At 39.9% G+C, this 21,215-nt stretch overlaps 1 protein-coding gene across 1 annotated transcript in view; it reads left to right on the top strand.

Moving 5' to 3' along the window:
- The window catches only part of LOC124802864 (T-complex protein 1 subunit theta), a 107,995-nt gene that overhangs the window by 59,134 nt on the left and 27,646 nt on the right, over positions 1–21,215 (top strand). The window contains exons 4-5 of the mRNA XM_047263903.1: positions 12,873–12,934; positions 13,012–13,149. Coding sequence (XP_047119859.1) covers positions 12,873–12,934; positions 13,012–13,149 — 200 coding nt within the window. The remainder of the gene's footprint in view (positions 1–12,872; positions 12,935–13,011; positions 13,150–21,215) is intronic.

The raw sequence follows: 21,215 nt of genomic DNA on the forward strand, positions 1-21,215 counted from the left end.
TACAGGTCCTGCCACAGTGATCGGATCCAACTCTCTCTCTCTCTCTCTCTCTCTCTCTCTCTCTCTCTCTCTCTCTCTATATATATATATATATATATATATATATATATATATATATATATATATATATATATATATAATGGAAGGAAACATTCCACGTGGGAAAAATTATATATAAAAACAAAGATGAGGTGACTTACCGAACAAAAGCGCTGGCAGGTCGATAGACACACAAACAAACACAAACACACACACAAAATTCAAGCTTTCGCAACAAACTGTTGCCTCATCAGGAAAGAGGTAAGGAGAGGGGAAGACGAAAGGAAGTGGGTTTTAAAGGAGAGGGTAAGGAGTCATTCCAATCCCGGGAGCGGAAAGACTTACCTTAGGGGGAAAAAAGGACAGGTATACACTCGCACACACGCACATATCCATCCACACATACAGACACAAGCAGACATATTTGGTCTGCTTGTGTCTGTATGTGTGGATGGATATGTGCGTGTGTGCGAGTGTATACCTGTCCTTTTTTCCCCCTAAGGTAAGTCTTTCCGCTCCCGGGATTGGAATGACTCCTTACCCTCTCCTTTAAAACCCACTTCCTTTCGTCTTCCCCTCTCCTTACCTCTTTCCTGATGAGGCAACAGTTTGTTGCGAAAGCTTGAATTTTGTGTGTGTGTTTGTGTTTGTTTGTGTGTCTATCGACCTGCCAGCGCTTTTGTTCGGTAAGTCACCTCATCTTTGTTTTTATATATATATATATATATATATATATAAAATCTCACACACACCTGCTGTTAAGCAGCCTTCCATCCTCTCACCTTGTTGCCAGTATTGCCACGGAGTGAATTAATTTAAGCCACATGTTTCACCAGGGTTCAACCTGTAAGAGATCCAGAATGCCCTCCTCCAACTACAGCGACTGGGGAAGGTGGTGTCTTTCTGCTGGGTACCAGGGCACATCAGAATTCTGGAGAATGAAAGGGCTGATCGAACAGCCAAGGAGATGTCATGACCGTCAGGTCTTTCCGTGTGCTGTCCCCCAGCATGCCCCCACCTTGCTGTTGCAATATAAAGTCCTGTGTTGCTGGGAACATGAGTGGCTAGAAGTAAACGACGACAATCTCCGTGTCGTCAAGCTCACAACTCGGCCGTGGTGTACTTTCTTCCAGCCATGTTGATGGGACGAGGTCCTCCTTACTCATTTTTGCTTCGGCCACAGCCCTATGACACATGGATTTTTACTCCAGTGAGAGGACCCTCCGATGTGTGGTGCTTGTGGCTTGCAGATCACAGTGCACCACATTTTATTTGCTGACCAGCGGACTGCAGCAGATGTGCCGGCAGATCTGAAGTATATTTTATGCAATGATCAAACGAATGTGGTTTGCATTTTAAATTTTCACGAATTGTCCCACGTTTTTAACAAGATTTTGGGGAGATGTTTTTAATGCGTCAACAGGGTGGCTGGCTCACCCAAGTTTTTTGTAAGTGGTCAGCCAGTCACATTTCCCTGTGCTGTTCTTTTAGCTCTTCTGTGGTTTTTTTTCCCTGTTTTAATTTCTTGATTAGCTATCTGGCATCCTCATTGGTTTTAGTGCATTTGGGAGTGCCTGTGCAATAGAGTAATTGTGTGGTCATTTTGTGTGCATGCGTGTACGACAGTTTTTGTTCTTATCCACATTCGTTTATTTTAATCATTGTCAGGGCACTGATAACCTCGCCGTTGGGCGTCCATAAGATCCCCAAACCACACATCTTGCTTCTGCAATAACAGTTAACAGAAATTTGACAAACTGAATACTATCCATGCAGTTAACATGACACTTCACAAGCATATGTAATTGAATCTGCCTATTCTTCTGCTTCCAGCTTTCCTGTGGGAAGTTCCAAGTTACTTATTGCATTTAGTGCTTGCAGCTGGGTGGTAATCTTTAGAGATATAATTAACACCATAAAAAAGTAGCATGAAGCAAGTGTTACTGAGATTGTACACCATGGACAGTGATATTGGTAGTACAATAGCTTCTGTGGTTAATCCTCCACTTTTTTAAACAACAAATTGAGTTTCTGTATGGCAGATTCTAAAGTGGAATTCTTACTGTTTGCTCCTTACAATGAAATATGAAAATAACTCAATGATTGTTTTTGCTTCAGTTTTACAGTATTTCATTAGCAATCTTGTTGCTCTCAAAGCATAAATTTGGACATGAATTGTATTGAGGAAGTAAGTAGCTGGGGTGTGTAGGGAGTGGCAGGTTGCTGGACTACCATAACAATAAATGTTCAATTTAAACTACTACAATTTATTTATCAAAATGACTGTGCAATTTATAACTGAATATTGCCTGTGGAGATTGGCCAAATCTGAATATGAGAAAACAGTGAAGCTTACAATAAAAAGGGACACCAGTGAACTGAAACATGTACACAGTTACTATAATGATGGTGATGATGACAATGATGATGACAGCGATAATAAAATGATGGTGGTGATGGTGATAATAATAATAATAATAATAATATCAATTCCAAGGAACTCCCAGAGGCTCAGTTTGTAAATCGAAATATCATAATACAAAAACACAGTAGCTCTGATGAATTATAATGATTATTCAAATCAATTTACAACAAGGAAAGCAATTTCACTTCCAGATTAATAAAAAGTTTTACGACCTATCACCAGAAGTAACATGAATTTTTCTTAGTTGTAGAGGGCAAAGGTTTAAAAATGAACACTAGCACACACACAAATATATGTTTAGGTCGTGGGGTGTTTCAAATTTGCCCGCAGCAACACACACACACACACACACACACACACACACACACACACACACACAAATATGTTTAGGTCTTGGGTGTTTTAAATTTGCCCGCAGCAACATTCATCAGCATGATTGAACAACTCTGCGGCATAAAAATTTCCAATGAAGCCGACAACTTACGTCAAAGTAAATCCTCTTTGGCAAAACAATGTGCTATTCTCCCATATAGCACGCTCCACTGAACGAACAAAGTACAAACACCAGGTCACCACACCGTAAAGAAATACAAGGACAAAATATTTACTACTGAAAACTGCAAGAGACAACCAAATATTTTATCAAACAGTGCTCGAGATGTATTCCCTATATGAGGGGCGTTTGAAATGTTCGTGCAAAGTTTGAGAGATGGCACCACCGATGCGTATCGAGGTCATGTTTAGTTAGTAGCATCTTTGAAAAGAACGCATGCCAAGTTTCAGCTGTATTGGTCTATTTCTTTGTGTTTGGCATTCCTGTGAATCAAGAAAGTAGAGTGATTGTCAAAAAATGGATGAAAAAGAATTTCGTGCGGTGATTAAACATTACTTTATGAAGGCAAAACACCTCAGGAGACTAAAGAGAAGCTTGATAAACATTACAGTGAATCTGAACCTTCAATTAGAACAGTTTATAAGTGCTTTCAAAATTTTCGGAGTGGCCATATGGGTACAAGTGATGCTGAACGTTCTGGACGCCCTCTGGAGGTTATGAGTCCAGAAATCATTGATAAAATCTGTGATATGGTGATGGATGATAGAAGAGTTAAGGTGCGTGAGATTGCTAGTGCTGTGGGCATCTTGAGTGAATGGGTACATAATATTTTGCATAAATATTTGGACATGAGAAAGCTATCTGCAAGATGGGTTCCACGATTGCCCATGCTTGACCAAAAACGGAATCATGTGAAGTGTCGCAAGGATAGTTTGCAGTTGTTCAGGAAGAATCCGCACGACTTTAAGTGTCGTTTCGTCACTGTGGATAAAACATGGATACACTACTATACTCCTGAGACCAAAGAACAATCTAAACAGTAGGTTTCCAAGGGAGAATCTGCACCAAAAAAGGCGAAGACCATTCCTTCGATTGGAAAGGTTATGGCGACTGCCTTTTGGGATTCGCAAGGGATAATCCTCAACAACTACCTGGAAAAGGGTAAAACTATTACAGGTGCATGTTATTCATTGTTATTGGACCGTTTGAAAATTGAGCTGCAAATAAAATGCCAGCGATTTGACCACATAAGTCTTTCCCATCACGACAATGCACCAGCACACAGCTCAGCAGTTGTTAATGGAAATAGGATTCCAACTCGTTTCACATCCCCCCTATTCTCCAGACTTAGCTCCCTCGGACTATTATTTGTTCCCCAATTTGAAGATATGGTTAGTGGGGCAAAGATTTTATTCAAACGAGGAGGTGATTGCAGCAACTAATAGCTATTTTGCATACTTGGACAATTCCTATTATTTGGAAGGGATCAACAAACTAGAACAGCATTGGACAAAGTGTATAAGTCTAAAAGGAGACTGTTGAAAAATAAAAAAGGTTTACTTCAAACACGTAAGTACTTTTCATTTTTGTACGGGCTTTTCAAATGCCCCTCATAGTGCAATTTGAATGATTTTTACATGTTGTTGTGAGCCATCTAGTTTAACAAGTCAAGAGACATCCAATTAAGGGGTCTTGTTTTACCTGTCTCTGTAAATAAATTAATCACAGTACATATGCATCGTTTTGCCCAAAAAAGAACCTTAGTCAAATCGGTCACCTATGGCCATACAAATAATTTGGCATTTTCTGCGCAACTGATAATTACAAGGAAGGTTGCAGTTAGTTAATAAAACTATTGCTCTAACTAGATCTGCTTAACAGAAGTTTTGTTTCCTTTTTTCATTTGTGTGCAGAGTCATGCCCAACAGTCAAGTGTTGCAAAGTTTCAAACAGCATAAAGTTAACACTATGCTGGATGGCAGTAGGAGGCTTTAAAAGCAAAAACAAATAAGTTCACTAGACGTGAGACTAAACTAAAGCTCAATGGCTCTCATATCTAATTGCGTAGTTGTCCTTTTCTGAAACATTCAGTGTACCAAACTGACATAGACATAATTCATAGTGCATTGTGTGTCCAGGATCTTGAGAGGTAACTTCATGAATGGATGGATAAACTTCAGATTATGTGTTGTGACTTAATATTAGGAGAGAGAGAATTATAGAAATCACCTGTAAAATATCTTAAGTCTGTTATGATTGAGATGAAGTGGTGAATTCTGCTACTGCCGTTTGTGAGAATTCCATAAAGAATGCTTACACAAATCATTTCTATATTTGCAGGTTGAAGTATGTGTCATGGTTTTCTGTTTTCTACAAGAGTAATTCAGAATATGGTATTACCATGTATTTCCAAATAATCGAAGATGACTACGAATGCATGACGACCCAAGCCCGTTCCCCGTTGAACAAGGGATTGCAGAACAACATGTATACAAATACTAGATTTATTTTGAAAACTTACAAATGGTTCCTAATTACAGGTAACTGAAGGACACAAACTACTGATACACACAAAATAAAATCATATATAGATGGCCCATCTGCCCCTTAGATACAGATGCCACTTAGTCCTCCGTACACAGAATCTACAGTAACACTGCCACTGTTATGGATAGCTTATATTTATTCCCATAGTTGATTGTGCATTTGTTGCAAAGCACTTGTTAAAGCAATTCAAAAAGGCTGACTGTTTGTGGTTCAAAGTGCTGAGCTAAAAGTGCCAAGAGGGCCTTGAACGGCCACTTTCGTGAAAAGCTACATCAAATCGAAGCTCACGAGTAGGTCCTCCCTTTGTAGTCACATGTCCCTGAGTATTTTTATGAATTCGGCTGTGTTTCTCACATGATGGCTGCAGTGTCCCATAAGGGGTTCGAGCAGTGTCGCTAGCTATTTTGATATTTTACGACTTCTGGGCAAACACAATATCAAAACCATTCTCCTCCCACCACCGAAGACATGGGAGCTCCTAGGTTCTGCCAAAGACCTGCTGAAGCTTAACGCACCAGGAATATACAGCATACCATGCAAATGTGGTAAACAATAAATTGGACAAACACAGTACTCTACATCTAAATGCTGCGAAGAACATATCAGATCTGTGCGACTAGGTCACACAGAAAAATCAGCCATAGCAGAACACAGCATAAATGAACAACATACCTTCAACTCTGAAAACATGAAGGTGCTGTACCGAGCATCTGGCTTCTGGGAAAGTATTATGAAAGAATCCCTAGAAATAAGGATTCACGACAACCTGGTTGACAGGGATGAGGGATACCATCTCAGTGCAGCATGAAACAATGCGATAGCGGCAATCCGTCGGGAGCACCCGTCAACGTCCTCCGCTGCGGACGCAGACAGAATGCTTACACCGAGAACCGAACGCAGCCGCTGGGGGCGACTGCTGCCCCCACCACTGCACGCACACGGCCAGTCCACCGCAGCCTCCCGGGGTCTAGTGGAGGGGGGCGACTGCGCATATAAATGCACCGCTCTCCGTGAATCTCGACACTTCACCAGAAGATGGGTAGTATGACACTTCCTGAAATGTTGCGATATATCAACGCTACCATACGGCTGGAGATCTGAGAAACCTTCATCAACCGCTGTACAGCTGTTTCTAATGGTCTTCAAGTGGATTAGTCATCACCACATCTAAGACTTGTTGTCGCAAAATCACGCCTCCTGCAATGTCGATAAAATTTGTTTAATTTCAGGATTTCTACCTTCATTGCAAGTGTCAGATGCCCCTTGAAACACCAAAGATCAACATTCCACAATTCTTTAGAACAGCACCATACGTCCTGCTCCTGACTATACAAAGCCGTTTTATAACCAACTCATTGGTAATGCATCCTTTTCCATTGTAAGGAAATATGACACCAGGCAGCAGTTTTTTCTTTGGCAAAGTTTTGCAGTTTAGGATGATATAGGGTTGCATCTTCGTTCCATCGGCAAGTGCACACATCACCACAATGATCCACATTTCTCATTGCCCATAGTTTGAACCAATACACTCTTGGCACTTCTCTTTGCAGTCATAGCAAAGAACATCCTTACAGGTAAAGATGTTCTGTTGTCAGTCTTATAAAATGTTGCTGATACTCAACCAACTTAATCACATACGATGCTGGAAGACACTGAGCAAGGGACATTCATCATCGCAACACAAGTCCATTACATTGTGTCATCCATGTACATCGCCAAGAGCTGGCTTTAAATTGAATACTATGTTCCTGTGCTAATTCATGTGCTTTATTTTGTACGAGATTGCAGAAAATTGCCATTCCTTGAGTATTTTTGAAATATGTGCTGTGGGCCACTGAAATCTTTCCTAGTCAGTTTCACATTATTCAGATGTCCTTCGCCCTTTCGCCACCTCCAAACATTGGCTTCCTTGACTTCGTACTTCCTTGAAGACCCACAATCACCCATTGCTTGTACATGCCAGACAACAATGATTTTGAAATTTGTGTAATAGTAATGCCTGCATCTTGTTGAAAAACTCGATGCTGAAACCCGTTGCTCCACAACACAATTCGTTACACACTTACTACGCAGTTCAGAAGTGGGATCTCCAAAGACAAAAAACAACTGTTAATATATATATATAATCATCATCATCAGTTATCTGCTATATTAGCAGGTCCTTTGCCTCTCCATTTTCTGCGATCCATTGCTTCCTTCTTAAGGCTGCTGTATGTTGTACCGTCCATCATGTCATCCAGTATCTGGAATCTCTTCCTTCCTCGCTTCCTTTTCCCTTCTACATAACCTTCTAAAACTGTTTTTATCAGTCCGTCATTCTTTCTTAATATATGCCCAATCCAATTTCTTTTTCTTCTCTTTATTACATCTAGTAACTGCCTTTTCTCTCCCACTCTTCTCAGTACCTTTTCATTTTTTACTCTGTCCATCCAACTTATTCCTTCCATCTTCCGCCATGTCCAGATCTCAAAAGCCTCCAGCCTTTCTCTGTCTTTTTTCCTCATAGTCCATGTTTCAGCGCCGTATAGAAGAACACGCCATACAAGACATTTTATGAGTCTCTTTCTGAGTTCTCTGTCCATACCGCTGCAGAAGATTCTCCTTTTCTTATAAAACGCCTCTTTTTGCCATTGCTATCCTTGTTTTAATTTCTGTGGTGCACTTCCAGTCGGTGTCTATCCTGCTTCCAAGATACTTAAAATTTTGCACCTGTTCTAGTTTTTCTCCATTCAGCACAATTTTTAGTTCCTTATTTCCTCCTATTGCCAATACTTTTGTTTTATTTGTGTTAATTTTCATTCCATATTTTTTTCCGTTAGTTGCAATGGTGTCCACCAAATCCTGTAATTCTTTTTCCCCTGTGGCTAGAAGGACCATGTCATCAGCAAATCTCAAGCACCCTACTCTTCTTCCTCCAATTTCTACTCCTTTGTCATCTAATGAGCATTGGTCAATCATATTTTCCAAGTACAGGTTGAAAAGAGTAGGTGATAAACAGCATCCTTGTCTTACTCCTTTCCCTAGTCTGATCCAGTTTGTACTTTCTCCTCTCACTTTAACTGAAACTTTTTGATTAAGGTACAATGAGTTTATAAGTCTTCTGGTTTTCCAGTCCACTCTCTTTTCCCTCATAATAGTCGCCAGCTTGTCCCAAACCACATTGTCAAATGCCTTTTCTAAATCGATGAAGCACATATATGTCTCTTCCTTTTTCAATAAACCTTTCTCCTAAGATTCGTAGGAGCCCTATTGCATCTCTGGTGCCCATATTCCGTCTAAAGCCAAACTGCTCCTCGCCGAGATTCTCCTCTATTACTTTTTCAAGTCTTTTATTAATTATTCTTAACATCACTTTGGCTGCATGTGAAATGAGGCTGATTGTCCTGTGCTCGCTGCATTTCTTGGTTCCTTGTTTTTTCGGCAATGGAATCATTACTGTTGTCAAAAAGTCCTCAGGCCATTCACCACTGTCATATATTTTATTACATAACCTCAATATTTCTCTTATTCCATTGTGGTTCAAGCATTTTAGTATTTCTCCCGGTATTGTATCTGTACCTACTGCTTTGCCATTTTTCATTGCAGCAATAGCAGACTTTACTTCTTCCATTATGATGGTCGGTCCTTTCTCTTCATCACTTACACTGTTGTGTGATTGAAGTTCCAGAGTTTCTGGTTTGCTATTTGTGTCATATAGCTCTTTTATATATTCTTCCCATCTCTGGAGGACATCGTCACGATCTTTATACACTACCTCTTCGTCTTTACTCAAAATTTCCATAGTAGCACTTCCTGCTCTGTTTTGTTCCCATGTCATAGTCTTTACTCTGTTGTATAGTAAGTCGTATCTTCCTTTCCTGTCCAGTTGTTCAATTTCATCACATTCCTCTTTTAGCCATTTTTTCCTAGCCTGCTCTGTTTCTCTTGTCCAGGTGTATATGCCAACTTCAGAACATGATGACCAAATTGTAGAGGAAATGTACAATGTAATAGAGAGAATAATGGACGAAAATAAAAAATGCTGCAAAATAGTAATGGGAGACTGGAACGCCATTGTGGGAGAAGGGAAAGAGGGAAACATAGTAGGCAGTCATGGTCTTGGAAAGAGAAATGACAGAGGTGAATGGTTAATTGACTTCTGCAGGGAAAGGCAGCTGATAGTGGCAAACACATGGTTCAAGAACCATAAGAGGAGGCTCTACACTTGGAAATCACCAGGGGATAAATATAGAAACCAAATCGATTTTATACTGGTAGAAGAAAGATACAGGAATGGAATCAAGAAGGTGCACACATTACCAGGTGCAGATATTAATAGTGACCACAACTTACTTATGGCAGAAATAGAAATAAGAATGAAAAAACTGAAAAAGGCGACAATGGTGAAGAAATGGGATCTAGAGAAGATAAGGTCCAACAAAGAACAAATTACAGAAATGCTGTCTCGGGACTTTCTAAACACATTACGAGACAAAGAAGCACCTGATAATGCCAACGAGTACTGGAATATGCTGAAAGAAGGAATCATTAAAGCAGGACAGCAAAATATAGGATATGTAAAAGGGAAAAGGTCAAAAAAACCATGGGTCACACAAGAAATGATTTCCAAGATGGAGGAGAGAAGAAAATTGAAAAACAAGAACACTGAAGATGCAAGAAAGATATACCGAAGGTTAAATAACGAACTGCGAAGAGAAACAGAGCAGGCTAGGAAAAAATGGCTAAAAGAGGAATGTGATGAAATTGAACAATATATATATATATATATATATATATATATATATATATATATATATATATATATATAAAAACAAAGATAATGTGACTTACCGAACAAAAGCGCTGGCAGGTCGATAGACACACAAACATACACACAAAATTCTAGCTTTCGCAACAAACGGTTGCTTCGTCAGGAAAGAGGGAAGGAGAGGGAAAGACGAAAGGAAGTCCTGGAACCCGGAAGGTGTACACGATCAAAGGCAGAGCCACATGTGAAAGCACCCACGTGATTTACCAACTGGCCTGCCTACACTGTGATGCATTCTATGTGGGAATGACCAGCAACAAACTGTCCATTCGCATGAATGGACACAGGCAGACAGTGTTTGTTGGTAATGAGGATCACCCTGTGGTTAAACTTGCCTTGGTGCACGGCCAGCACATCTTGGCACAGTGTTACACCGTCCGGGTTATCTGGATACTTCCCACCAACACCAACATATCCGAACTCCGGAGATGGGAACTTGCTCTTCAATATCCTCTCTTCCCGTTACCCACCAGGCCTCAGTCTCCGCTAATTTCAAGTTGCCGCCACTCATACCTCACCTGTCATTCAACATCATTTTTGCCTCTGCACTTCCGCTTCGACTGACATCTCTGCCCAAACTCTTTGTCTTTAAATATGTCTGCTTGTGTCTGTATATGTGTGTGTGTGTGTGTGTGTGTGTGTGTGTGTGTGTGTGTGTGTGTGTGTGTGTGTGTGTGTGTAAGTCTTTCCGCTCCCGGGATTGGAATGACTCCTTACCCTCTCCCTTAAAACCCACTTCCTTTCGTCTTTCCCTCTTTCCTGACGAAGCAACCGTTTGTTGCGAAAGCTAGAATTTTGTGTGTATGTTTGTGTGTCTATCGACCTGCCAGCGCTTTCGTTTGGTAAGTCACATCATCTTTGTTTTTAGATGTATTTTTCCCACGTGGAATGTTTCTTTATATATAAACATTTCCTGCTGTCATTCAAAGATGCTGAGAGTTACATTTTAATGGAAGCTTGTGGTTCTATTTGGTAAAGAAAAGAAACTCCACATTATGTGCTGCGAATGCAAAACTATTCCCTACTTCTGGGCACGAAATTTTGGGAAAAAATCCTTGTCTTGAATTCGGAGATATACAGTAAATGATAATGTCTACTTAAAAAGTTTTTATAATGATTTTACAATTTCAGTCCAGAAAGTTCAGTGAATGTGTTTATATTGCAAACGGATTGTTGGCTTGCATGAAACAGCAGTCACTGTCATTCGAAATAATTCCCATTGATGGTAATGCTGTAGGGATAGTCTTCAGGTGGGTTGTAAAATTATGTTAGACATTCAAAAGTCCAAAGACCCCTGGTCATTCAGGGCTGTTTTCAGTATAGGGAACAAGATGAATATATGAATGTGTGGTGTCTGTTCTTTTGGGTGTGTGATACATATTATTTAAACTGAAGATTGAAGAGGGAGCAAGGACAGGAAAGAGCAGGAACTATTGACATCAGCTGCATAGGGACCTTGGGTGGAATCAGTGGTGCTAAATGAAAATACATAGTGTCTGTTTTTTTGGTCTGAGTGACACAACTCACCTTTTGGCAAAGAACTGCTGCACCAGAAGGGCATTGTGTGGCCAAGTATTGTCATGGAGAAGGGTCCAGCCACCTTGTTTGGCATAATGGGCATATACCCAGTGGATTTTTACAGCAGATGTTTCAGTATTTCCACATATGTAGCATTGTTTAATGTAGTCCCCACAGGGAAGAATTATTTATGGATTAGACCCTCACAGTCAAAGAACATCGTGAGCATTGTTTTGATTTGGGATCACTCATTGCACACCTTCTTGCTTTTCGGCAAGCGTGAACTGCGCCACTCCACACTTGCCTTTGGTGTCGTACCCCAGGCACCAGGGCTAATCACCTGTGATGATGGCCATCGTGAAAGTTGCGTTTCAGTTAGTTGTGAGGTCTCTACAGGTGCCAAGTTGAATTTGTATTTGTCCTGGCATCAGAGTGTGAGGCATGATTCTGGAACAAGGCTTGCATTTATCCAAATCCTGGGTCACTGTGAGGGGCTATCTCACAGCAAGTTCGCGTATCTTGGGCTGTAATTCGCACTGTCACATGATGATCCTGGGATGAAAGTGACTTTATTTTGTGTACGTTGTGCAGTGTTGGCGCAGTCACAAGCCAGCCAGTTTGGGTAGTGTCTCCTATTGTCCCCCTTCCTTCTTGGAAGTGTTTAAACCACTCACAAAGTGTGTGTGTGTTTGGGGTGAGGGATTCGCTGGTGGCTCCGTCTTGGTATAACTGTGAGCCATATGACGTCATTAATCAAACTTTCTGTACAAGCGTAAAACACTGATTTATATTCTTTATTCCGATCACATACCATTCTTAAATCTAGTGTAAATATAAAAAATCAGAGTTTGTAGCGTGTAATGTTGCAGAATCTAGAACACAAAACATGTCGAATAAACATTATTGTTGAAAACATCATGGGATTTCACAATCTGATCCAGTGCATGACCTGGAAAACTATACAGTTAACATCCACTGAGAATGCCTGATGATGATTAATAACAATCATACCCTATATTTGAAAGAATGTGGGGCATCAGATGCTATGTTTGTTTTTAACTCAGACTCGGGAATGTCGACTGCCTTTGTTAGAAAATATTGAAAACTTTTGTGAAATAGTGTGCCATTTTCATGTATTCTTATAACTGCTAAATTTTTATTTTTGTATTATGTATTATTGACTTCAGTTCTGTATTTTTCAGTGTCAAATGTTCCTGAAAAGACTACCTTTAATGTGGATAACATCAGAGTGTGCAAGATTTTGGTAAGTTGTGTCCTGTGTGGTTAAATTTGACTAGGCATTAATAATGAAGGCATTTACTTATGTGCTGCTTGCTTTAGGGTTCGGGACTGCAAAATTCAGACGTTGTGCAGGGGATGGTATTTAAACGTACGGTTGACAGTGATGTTTTGAAAAAATCACCAGCCAAAGTGGCAGTATTTACGTGTGCAGTGGACATCATGCAGACAGAAACGAAGGTAATCCTCCTTTTCATTGAACTTCTTTCCTTCTCAGTATTAGAGGAATACACCTGTGATAATTTCTGTTGGTATAACACTCATTATTAAGTGCAGTAGTTTAGTGTCAACGGTTAGAAAGAATAGCTCGTGTGTGTGTGTGTGTGTGTGTGTGTGTGTGTGTGTGTGTGTGTGTGTGTGTGTGTGTGTGAGGGGGGGGGGGGGAGGTGGCTAAATAAAGACCAGCTTTTTTATTGCTGAGAAGGGAGATTTTGAACAATGTTTTTTTTATCCAATGGAAGTGCGCTATGCACTTAAACTGGAAAAAGATGGTTTGAAAACTAATGGCATTATCTGTGATTTTACATATGTGTAAGCATGAACTATCAATCAACTGCAGGTGAGTGATAGCCTATATTCACAAGTGCGATTTTCTCGTGTTTTCCCCCAACATCTCTATAGTAATGTACAACTTATGATAAAGGAGGACATATTTCCAGTGTCCCTTAAAAAATGTAGGAACTATTTTCTGGTGGTTGACCCTGAGATTGGTCTCAGCATTGCATTTATCACTTTATTTTTTTGCGTTCCCGACTTACACTTGGGTGTAATGAGTTTGATGTTTGTCATATAGTGCCCTTTCATGGGTATATCTTAAAATTTCTTAGCAGTAAAGATGAAAACACCATGATGCTGATTTGTACAGCAGTCTCCTTGCCCATCAGCTTCCACATGTCGAGTCTTTTGACTAATTTGATACTCAAGAAGCTGAGGAGTGAACCAACTGAAGAGACGTGCAACTTTAATGTTTCTTATTTTTTTCCTTTTCAAATTGAAACTTAATTTGAATTGTAATAAAGATTTGTGCAGAATTTCTACTAAATTATTATCCTATCATCATGAATTGTGCATGAAAATATGTATTTTTTCAAAGCTTATGTAACTAAAGAAAAATATCTGCTAGGTTTTGTTGACCAAAAACTGCCAGTTTCAGAATCCAATAACTACGGTCATTATGGGAGCTGCTTGGCCAATCTTAAGTCAACTTCATTATTAGAAAGTGATGTGCACAAAGCAGAAAAGTAGTGATTTTTGAAATCAGACATATGATTTAATATTTAGTCTGTGTTTAAATGTTTGCCACACTATTTCATCAAGTTACCTTTTTTGGGTAATTGAAGGAACTCAAGGTGAACCTTTTTTGGTTGTATGCTCACTTTCATGACAAATGAATCAATTACTAATGCAACAAGTGGGGCTAAATTGTTCTAATATGAGAGCTTGCATAATTTAAAGTTGCAGTTTAGCATTACACAAGTTTGTCGGTCGTGGTGGCCGAGCTGTTCTAGGCGCTTCAGCCCGGAACCACGCACCTGCTTCAGTCGCAGGTTCGAATCCTGCCTCGAGCAAGGATGTGTGTGATGTCCTTAAATTAGTTAAGTTTAGGTAGTTTCTAAGTCTAGGGGACTGAGGACCTCCGATGTTAAGTCCCATAGTGCTTAGAGCCATTTGAACCATTACACAAGTTTATTGCAGTATGTGTGGCAGATTTGTACCAAGTATTTGTGGTAGGACAAGCTCTTCCAAGGTTTAGTTAGGTTGGATTGTGATAGCTTGTTTTTCACTATTTCACTTGGTGTGCAACTCTGAGTTGCAGTTAGCTGATGCCATTGCTTTCGTAACAGTATATTGGCTTACTGCAAAACTCAAATTTGGCCGTTTTAAGTAAAAGTAATTTCAATTAGCAACTTAATTGTTAAAATACACCTTTTCAAGTGAATGCTGCTATAAGGTGGTTTTGGAAATGTGTGCTTGTGTGCACACGTGCGTTCACAGAATTGTTTATCCTGGCAACAATGGGACAAGAACCATACCAGGCCACTGTTTCTGATTCTGGCTCACTGTAGATAAATTTATATATTCAGGAAACTATCACTGCTGCTTCTTAATATGATACTTGTCACAATTACTTTCTGCTACCAATAATGAATACTACAGTCATTAAGTACCATCACCATACCTAAACTAACATGAAAATCAATTTTAAATGATGCACGTGCACAGTAAAGTGCATGCGTCAATCACATGTGGCATAATGATACTGTTAGCTCCATTGTCTCATTGTACACTTTCTTACCTGCCACTCCTTATATTCTTATGTGTACGCCACTAAAAAAATATTTCATTACACATTCGTCATAATGTTTCTTTTGTGGTATGTACTCTAGTTCTCACTTATCATCCGTGCTTTTTCACAGGGAAACTTTGTTAGCAGTGTTTGAGTGAAGCCATGCATATAATAATAATAATAATAATAATAATAATAATAATAATAATGCATGTCCGAAAGAACAGACACTATTTGAAACCTGCAGCTGTGATACATTAGATGTGAATTGAAGATGGAAGGGAAGGGGAAGGGGAATCCATTGCCCATCTAGGCAGTCCACAGTGTGGACACACAAATACATCCGACCTTACGCGGAATATGAGTAGGGTGGATGGAGGAAATGGACAATGACTGCAGATAGGTGGCACTCGGTGGGAGTGTGGGTCAGCCATGAGAAGTGTCCAGGTAGTACGTGCAGTTGTGATAAAACTGTCCTGGATGGCACAGTGGGTAACGTACCTGCCTAGTAAGCAGGAGATCCCAGATTTGAATCCCAGTCTGGTAAACCTTTTCACTCGTCGCTGCTGATTATGTGTGATATCCCTATGCAGCTGACTTCAGTAATTCCCTTTCCCTTACCTTTCTTTGTCCCCTCCACTTTCAATTTATATGTAGTAGTAGTAGTAGTAGTAGTAGTAGTAGTAACTACTACTACTACTACTACTACTACTACTACTACTACTACAAATAACAATAACAGTAATAAAGGGAGGTGCACCAGTGGTCTACAGATAATATCTTTGACTAGTAATCAAAACATCCTCGGTCCTGGGCTTGAACCTTGCCAACTGCTTAAATTTTGTATAAAAATCATCAGCAATGGTGTGGCTGATGATTTTTGGCATAAGAAGTCACCCTCATTATGCCAGCAGCGTAGTCAAAGAGGGCAGAGGAGTGGACAGAGGTTCAGGGCACACTCTTGCCCTTGGGTGGGAAATTGCCCCTAAGGGCAGAAGAATCAGAAATTACAAATGGCATGAGAATGCAGAAGACAGTGGAAACCACTGCATTAGACGACACATGATGTGTATCCCTATGAACGTGGTCTGTAATTAAAGAAATGTCATGATCATCTCTCCATTGGCAAAATATGGTGGACTAGGCCCCCATTTGTATCTCCAGGAGGGGACTGTCAAGGCTGAGGTGAAAAAGATAGAATAACCAATAAAGGATAAAGTTATAAAAGCTGACTTGTGAAATGCAAAGTTTGAATGTGGCAGGGAAGCTAGAAAATCTGAGAAGGGAAATGCTAAGGCTCAATCTAGATATAATGTGGTGTGGTGAAGTGAAATGGAAAAAAGACAAGGATTTCTGTAGGCAGAGGATGAAAAGATAGTGAGTATATAAGGATATTGAATGGGTAATTCAATTATAAGGATAGATGAAAATCTAATGGTCGTGGGGGTTGGAATGCAGTTGAAGGGGAGGGAGTAGGAGAAAGGGTTATGGGAGAATATGGGCTTCATAGTAGGAATGAGAGTGGAGAAGGAATAATTCAGTTCTACAATAAACATCAGTTAGTAACCGCGAATACTCTGTTCAAGAATCACAGAAGGAAGACGTATACTTTAGGAACAGATACAGACTTCGATCACAATTTGTTACTGAAGAAGTCAGGAAGAATCAGTGCACAAAGAAGTGGGATACTGAAGTAGTAAGGAATGAAGAGAGACTCTTGAATTTCTCTAGAGCTGTCTGTAGTGTAATAATGAATAGCTCAGTAGGCAGTTCAGTTGAACAGGAATGGACGTTAGTTAAAAGAGCAAAGGAAACCATAGGTATAAGGAAGGCAACAGTGAAGAAACTGAAACCGTGGATAATAGATCTATCTACATCTACATCTACATCCACATCCATACTCCGCAAGCCACCTGACGGTGTGTGGCAGAGGGTACTTTGAGTGTCTCCATATGTTCTCCCTTCTAGATGAAATACTTCAGCTGATTGACGAAAGAAAGAAGTACAGAAATGTTCAGGGAAGTTCAGGAATGCAGAAATCAAAGTCACTCAGGAACAAAATGAATATTAAGTGCAGAGAAGCTAAGGCAAACTGATGCCATTAAAAATGTGAAGAAATTGAAAAAGATATGAGCATCGGCAGGATGGATACAGCATACAGAAATATGAAAATAATCTTCGGTGAAATTAAAAGCAAGATACAAAGGGATTTCCACTCTTAAATGAAAAGGAGAGAGAGTAGATCGCTGGAAAGACTACATTGATGGCTTGTACAAGGGGGAAGACTTGTCCGATGACGTGATAGAAGAATAAACTGGAGTCGACAGGGAAGAGAGATGGGATCCAGTATTATGATCAGAATTTAAGAGCTTTGGAAGGGTCAGAAGGGATAGATAACATTCCATCGCAACTTCTTGAATCATTGGGAGAAGTGGCAAGTTGTAGAATGTTTGAGACTGACGTTTGGAAAACATCATCCACACAATTTCCAAGATAGCAAGAGGCAACAAGTGATAGAATTATTGCACAATCAGGTTAACAGCTCGTGCATCCAAGCTGCTGACAAGAACAATAAACAAAAGAATGACAAAGACAGTTGATTCGTTAGATGACTGTCAGTTTGGCTTTATGGAAGGTAAAGACACCAGAGTGTCAGTTTTGATGTTGCAGTTGGTAATGGAAGCAAAACTGAGGAGAAATCAGGACACGTTCATATGATTTGCCGACCTGAAAAAAGTGTTCTACACTGTAAAATGGTGCGAGATGTTCAAAATTCTGATAAAAATGGAGAAAAACTATAGGGAGAGATGGGTAATATGCAGTATGTTCGACAACCAAGAGGCAGTAATGAGACTGGAAGACTAAGAATGAAATGCTCGGATCAAAAAGGGTCTAAGGCAGGGACATAGTCTTTTGTCCCTGCTCTTCAGTCCATACATCGAAGAAGTGATGAGGGAAATAAAAGAAAGGTTCAAGAGTGGGATTAAAATCCAAGGTGAAAGGATATCAATGATGAGATTTGCTGATAAATTGCTACTGTCAGTGAAAGTGACATCATAGTACTGGACATGTTGGAGTGAACAATCTAATAAGTACAGAACATGGATTGAGAGTAACTCTATGAGAAGTAGTAGAAATGAGAACAGCGAGAAACGTACCAGAATTGAGGATCATAAAGTAGATGAAGTGAAAGAAGTCTGCTAATTAGGTAGCATAAAACCCAAGACAGACAGAGCAATGAGGACATAATAAGCAAACTAGCACTGGCCAAGAGAAATCCACTAGTATCAAACATAGGCCTTAATTTCAGGAAGAAATTTCTGTGAATCTACAATGAGAAGCAAAAAGATTGCCCGGCCTGAGTTCAAGAACAGCACATTGTGCATGCCCAAGTTAAGAAGTGCCAGACTCTGAGTCTGTGAGCTTCAGCTTGGTGTTTACATTGTCAAATAGAAGTAATACAATAGTTAGCATACAGTATATGGCGAGAACGTAAAGGATGAGGGATGAGTGTTCGAATCTAACTGGATTCAGCTGTCCCCTCACCACCACCACCACCACCACCACCACCACCACACCTTTATGTGCAGGTAATATTTTGAACTTTAATTCACTACAAATTGTGCAGTTGTAGGCAATTTGAGGGTAGCACATTTTACCAGGGTGTGAGGGGCTTGGTGTGGGGAAGGGAAGTGCCAATGAGGTGCAAGCTGGTGCTATACAAGACTTACTTCCCACCCATACTAATTTATGGCTCAGAGACTTGGACTATGACTAGAAGAGAGGAGAGTAGGATACAATCCAGTGAAATGAAGTTTCTGAGAAGTATGCTAGGGAAGACGAGGAGAGACACAGTGAAAAATGAAGATGTTAGGAAGGAAATTGGAGTGGAGAAGTTGACTGAGAAAATTGAAAAGAATAGATTAAAATGGTTTGGGCATGTGAATAGGATGGGAGAGTGAAGAATACCAAGAAGTATGATGGAGTTCAAGATTAAGGGCTAGAGGCCAAGAGGAAGACCGAGAACAAGATGGATTGATACAATAAAGATGAGTTTGAGGAGGAGAAACCTGCTATGGAACCAAATTGTGGAAGGAGGACAGTGGAAAGACCAAGTAAAGTGGCGAAGTACCATTGATACCCCAACCCAACCAGATGTTGGATAGAGGGGAAATGATGATGATGTGAAGATTAGCGAGTGAATAATTGCTCTTTCTGAAAATGGTGTTACTGCATCTGAGGCAGGTCATCGTTATGGTGTTGATACTTCCACAGCAAGGAGATGGATAAACGATTTAGAGACAATGGTAATGTAATGAGATGTCCAGTACCTAGAAGATGACAAGTCTGTAGGTGGAGATAGGTGGAGAATTGGTCAGGATGGCCCAGTGTGTTCCATTGTCAATCATCTGGGAACTAAGGAGAGCTTCACATTTCCCAAACGCGTCGAGAACTGCTCTCAGAAGATTAAAGGACCATGAAATCAGGTCCTGTCATGCTCTTATCAAAGAACTGTTGTGTGACAAACAAGCTATGGGTAGACTAGAAATTGTGAACTCGTGGGAAGATGACAATTGGAGGAATGTCATTTTCCCCAATGAGTGCACAATTGATTCCATGAGCAGAGGTCCTGCTCTTGTTCACCACACATATCGGCAATGATGTGATACATGCCTTGTGGCCACACATGCTAGAAGTGGATGCATGGGTGTGAAATTTTGGGGCTGGATATCTTACAAGGGCGCAGAAACTTTAAAATGTATCAAAGGCAAGTTCAATTCAGCATGCTGTGAACATATCCTTGAAAATGTAATCACCCTGGAGCTTGACTTTGGTACCATGAAGGATGTCTCGCTCACCTACACAATAATCATCCATCACACACTATCATCAGGATACAGAGCTGGTTTCAGAGGAGGAACAATATTATTCAGTGCCTTCCTTGGCCTCCAAAGACACCTGTGTTCAATCCCACAGAACACATGTGGGCTCAGCTTAAGACGACTCTCTGGGACAATTGGCCAGACCCTCCTCTAGGAACTGTGAATGCCCTGTGGGATTTAGTTCATTCTTCATGGGAGAGAAATGCCACAAATGAGGGCTGAAAAAACTTGTAAATTATATGCTTTGAAGATTCCAAGCTGTTCTTGATGCCAATGGCATGTGGACAAAACACTGACACTGTACGTATCCTACTCTTCATTTTATTTTATTTTTCTGTTAAAGGCCTGTATAGGTATTTGGCCAACAATATTAATTTCAAAATACAAATCTACTTGCTACTATATGATTTTAGTTTTTATGAGAGTCAGATGAATATCAACCTTCATGGCTGATTATTTTTACTATGGGATGTCAGATAAATATTACCTTCAAAGAAAGATTAATTTTAGACATCAAATTCACAAACCATAATTAGTTTTTGTTTATTGAAAAGAATATTGAAAAAAGTAAAAAAAAAGAAAATATAATTCAACAACAAAAAGCAAATAAAGCTAGAAACATTTGCCACACAATTAAAAAAGGCTGCAGTGATATTCAATCTGACACATACTACAGCTATCGGCACAGTAAGCTGACATGCTGTCAACGAGCTACACATCTCTTCTTTTTAGCGTAATGGTCGAATAGGCCTACTGTAGTTGAAGAATAAATATTAAACTGGAAACAGAGACTGGAAGGCACATCAACTTGCTTGTATAAAATATGCGAGTCAGCTAGTACAGTTCTCTTAGCTGAAAACTATACACACACACACCAGGTGATGGTCGAAGTAATTACAAATAAATACATCCATTTGCAATATTTTTTACTGTAACCATTTGTCTGTTTAGACTATTATAAAATGGAATCTTTTGAAAGAATGTGGAACCTAGGAAAGCCTACAACTGCACAATTTGTAGTGGATTAAGGCTTAAAATATTACCTGAACAGATCTAAATTTAAAAAAAAAACACAT

The sequence above is a fragment of the Schistocerca piceifrons genome, chromosome 6 (genome assembly GCF_021461385.2).
Source record: "Schistocerca piceifrons isolate TAMUIC-IGC-003096 chromosome 6, iqSchPice1.1, whole genome shotgun sequence".
NCBI classification, from domain to species: domain Eukaryota; kingdom Metazoa; phylum Arthropoda; class Insecta; order Orthoptera; family Acrididae; genus Schistocerca; species Schistocerca piceifrons.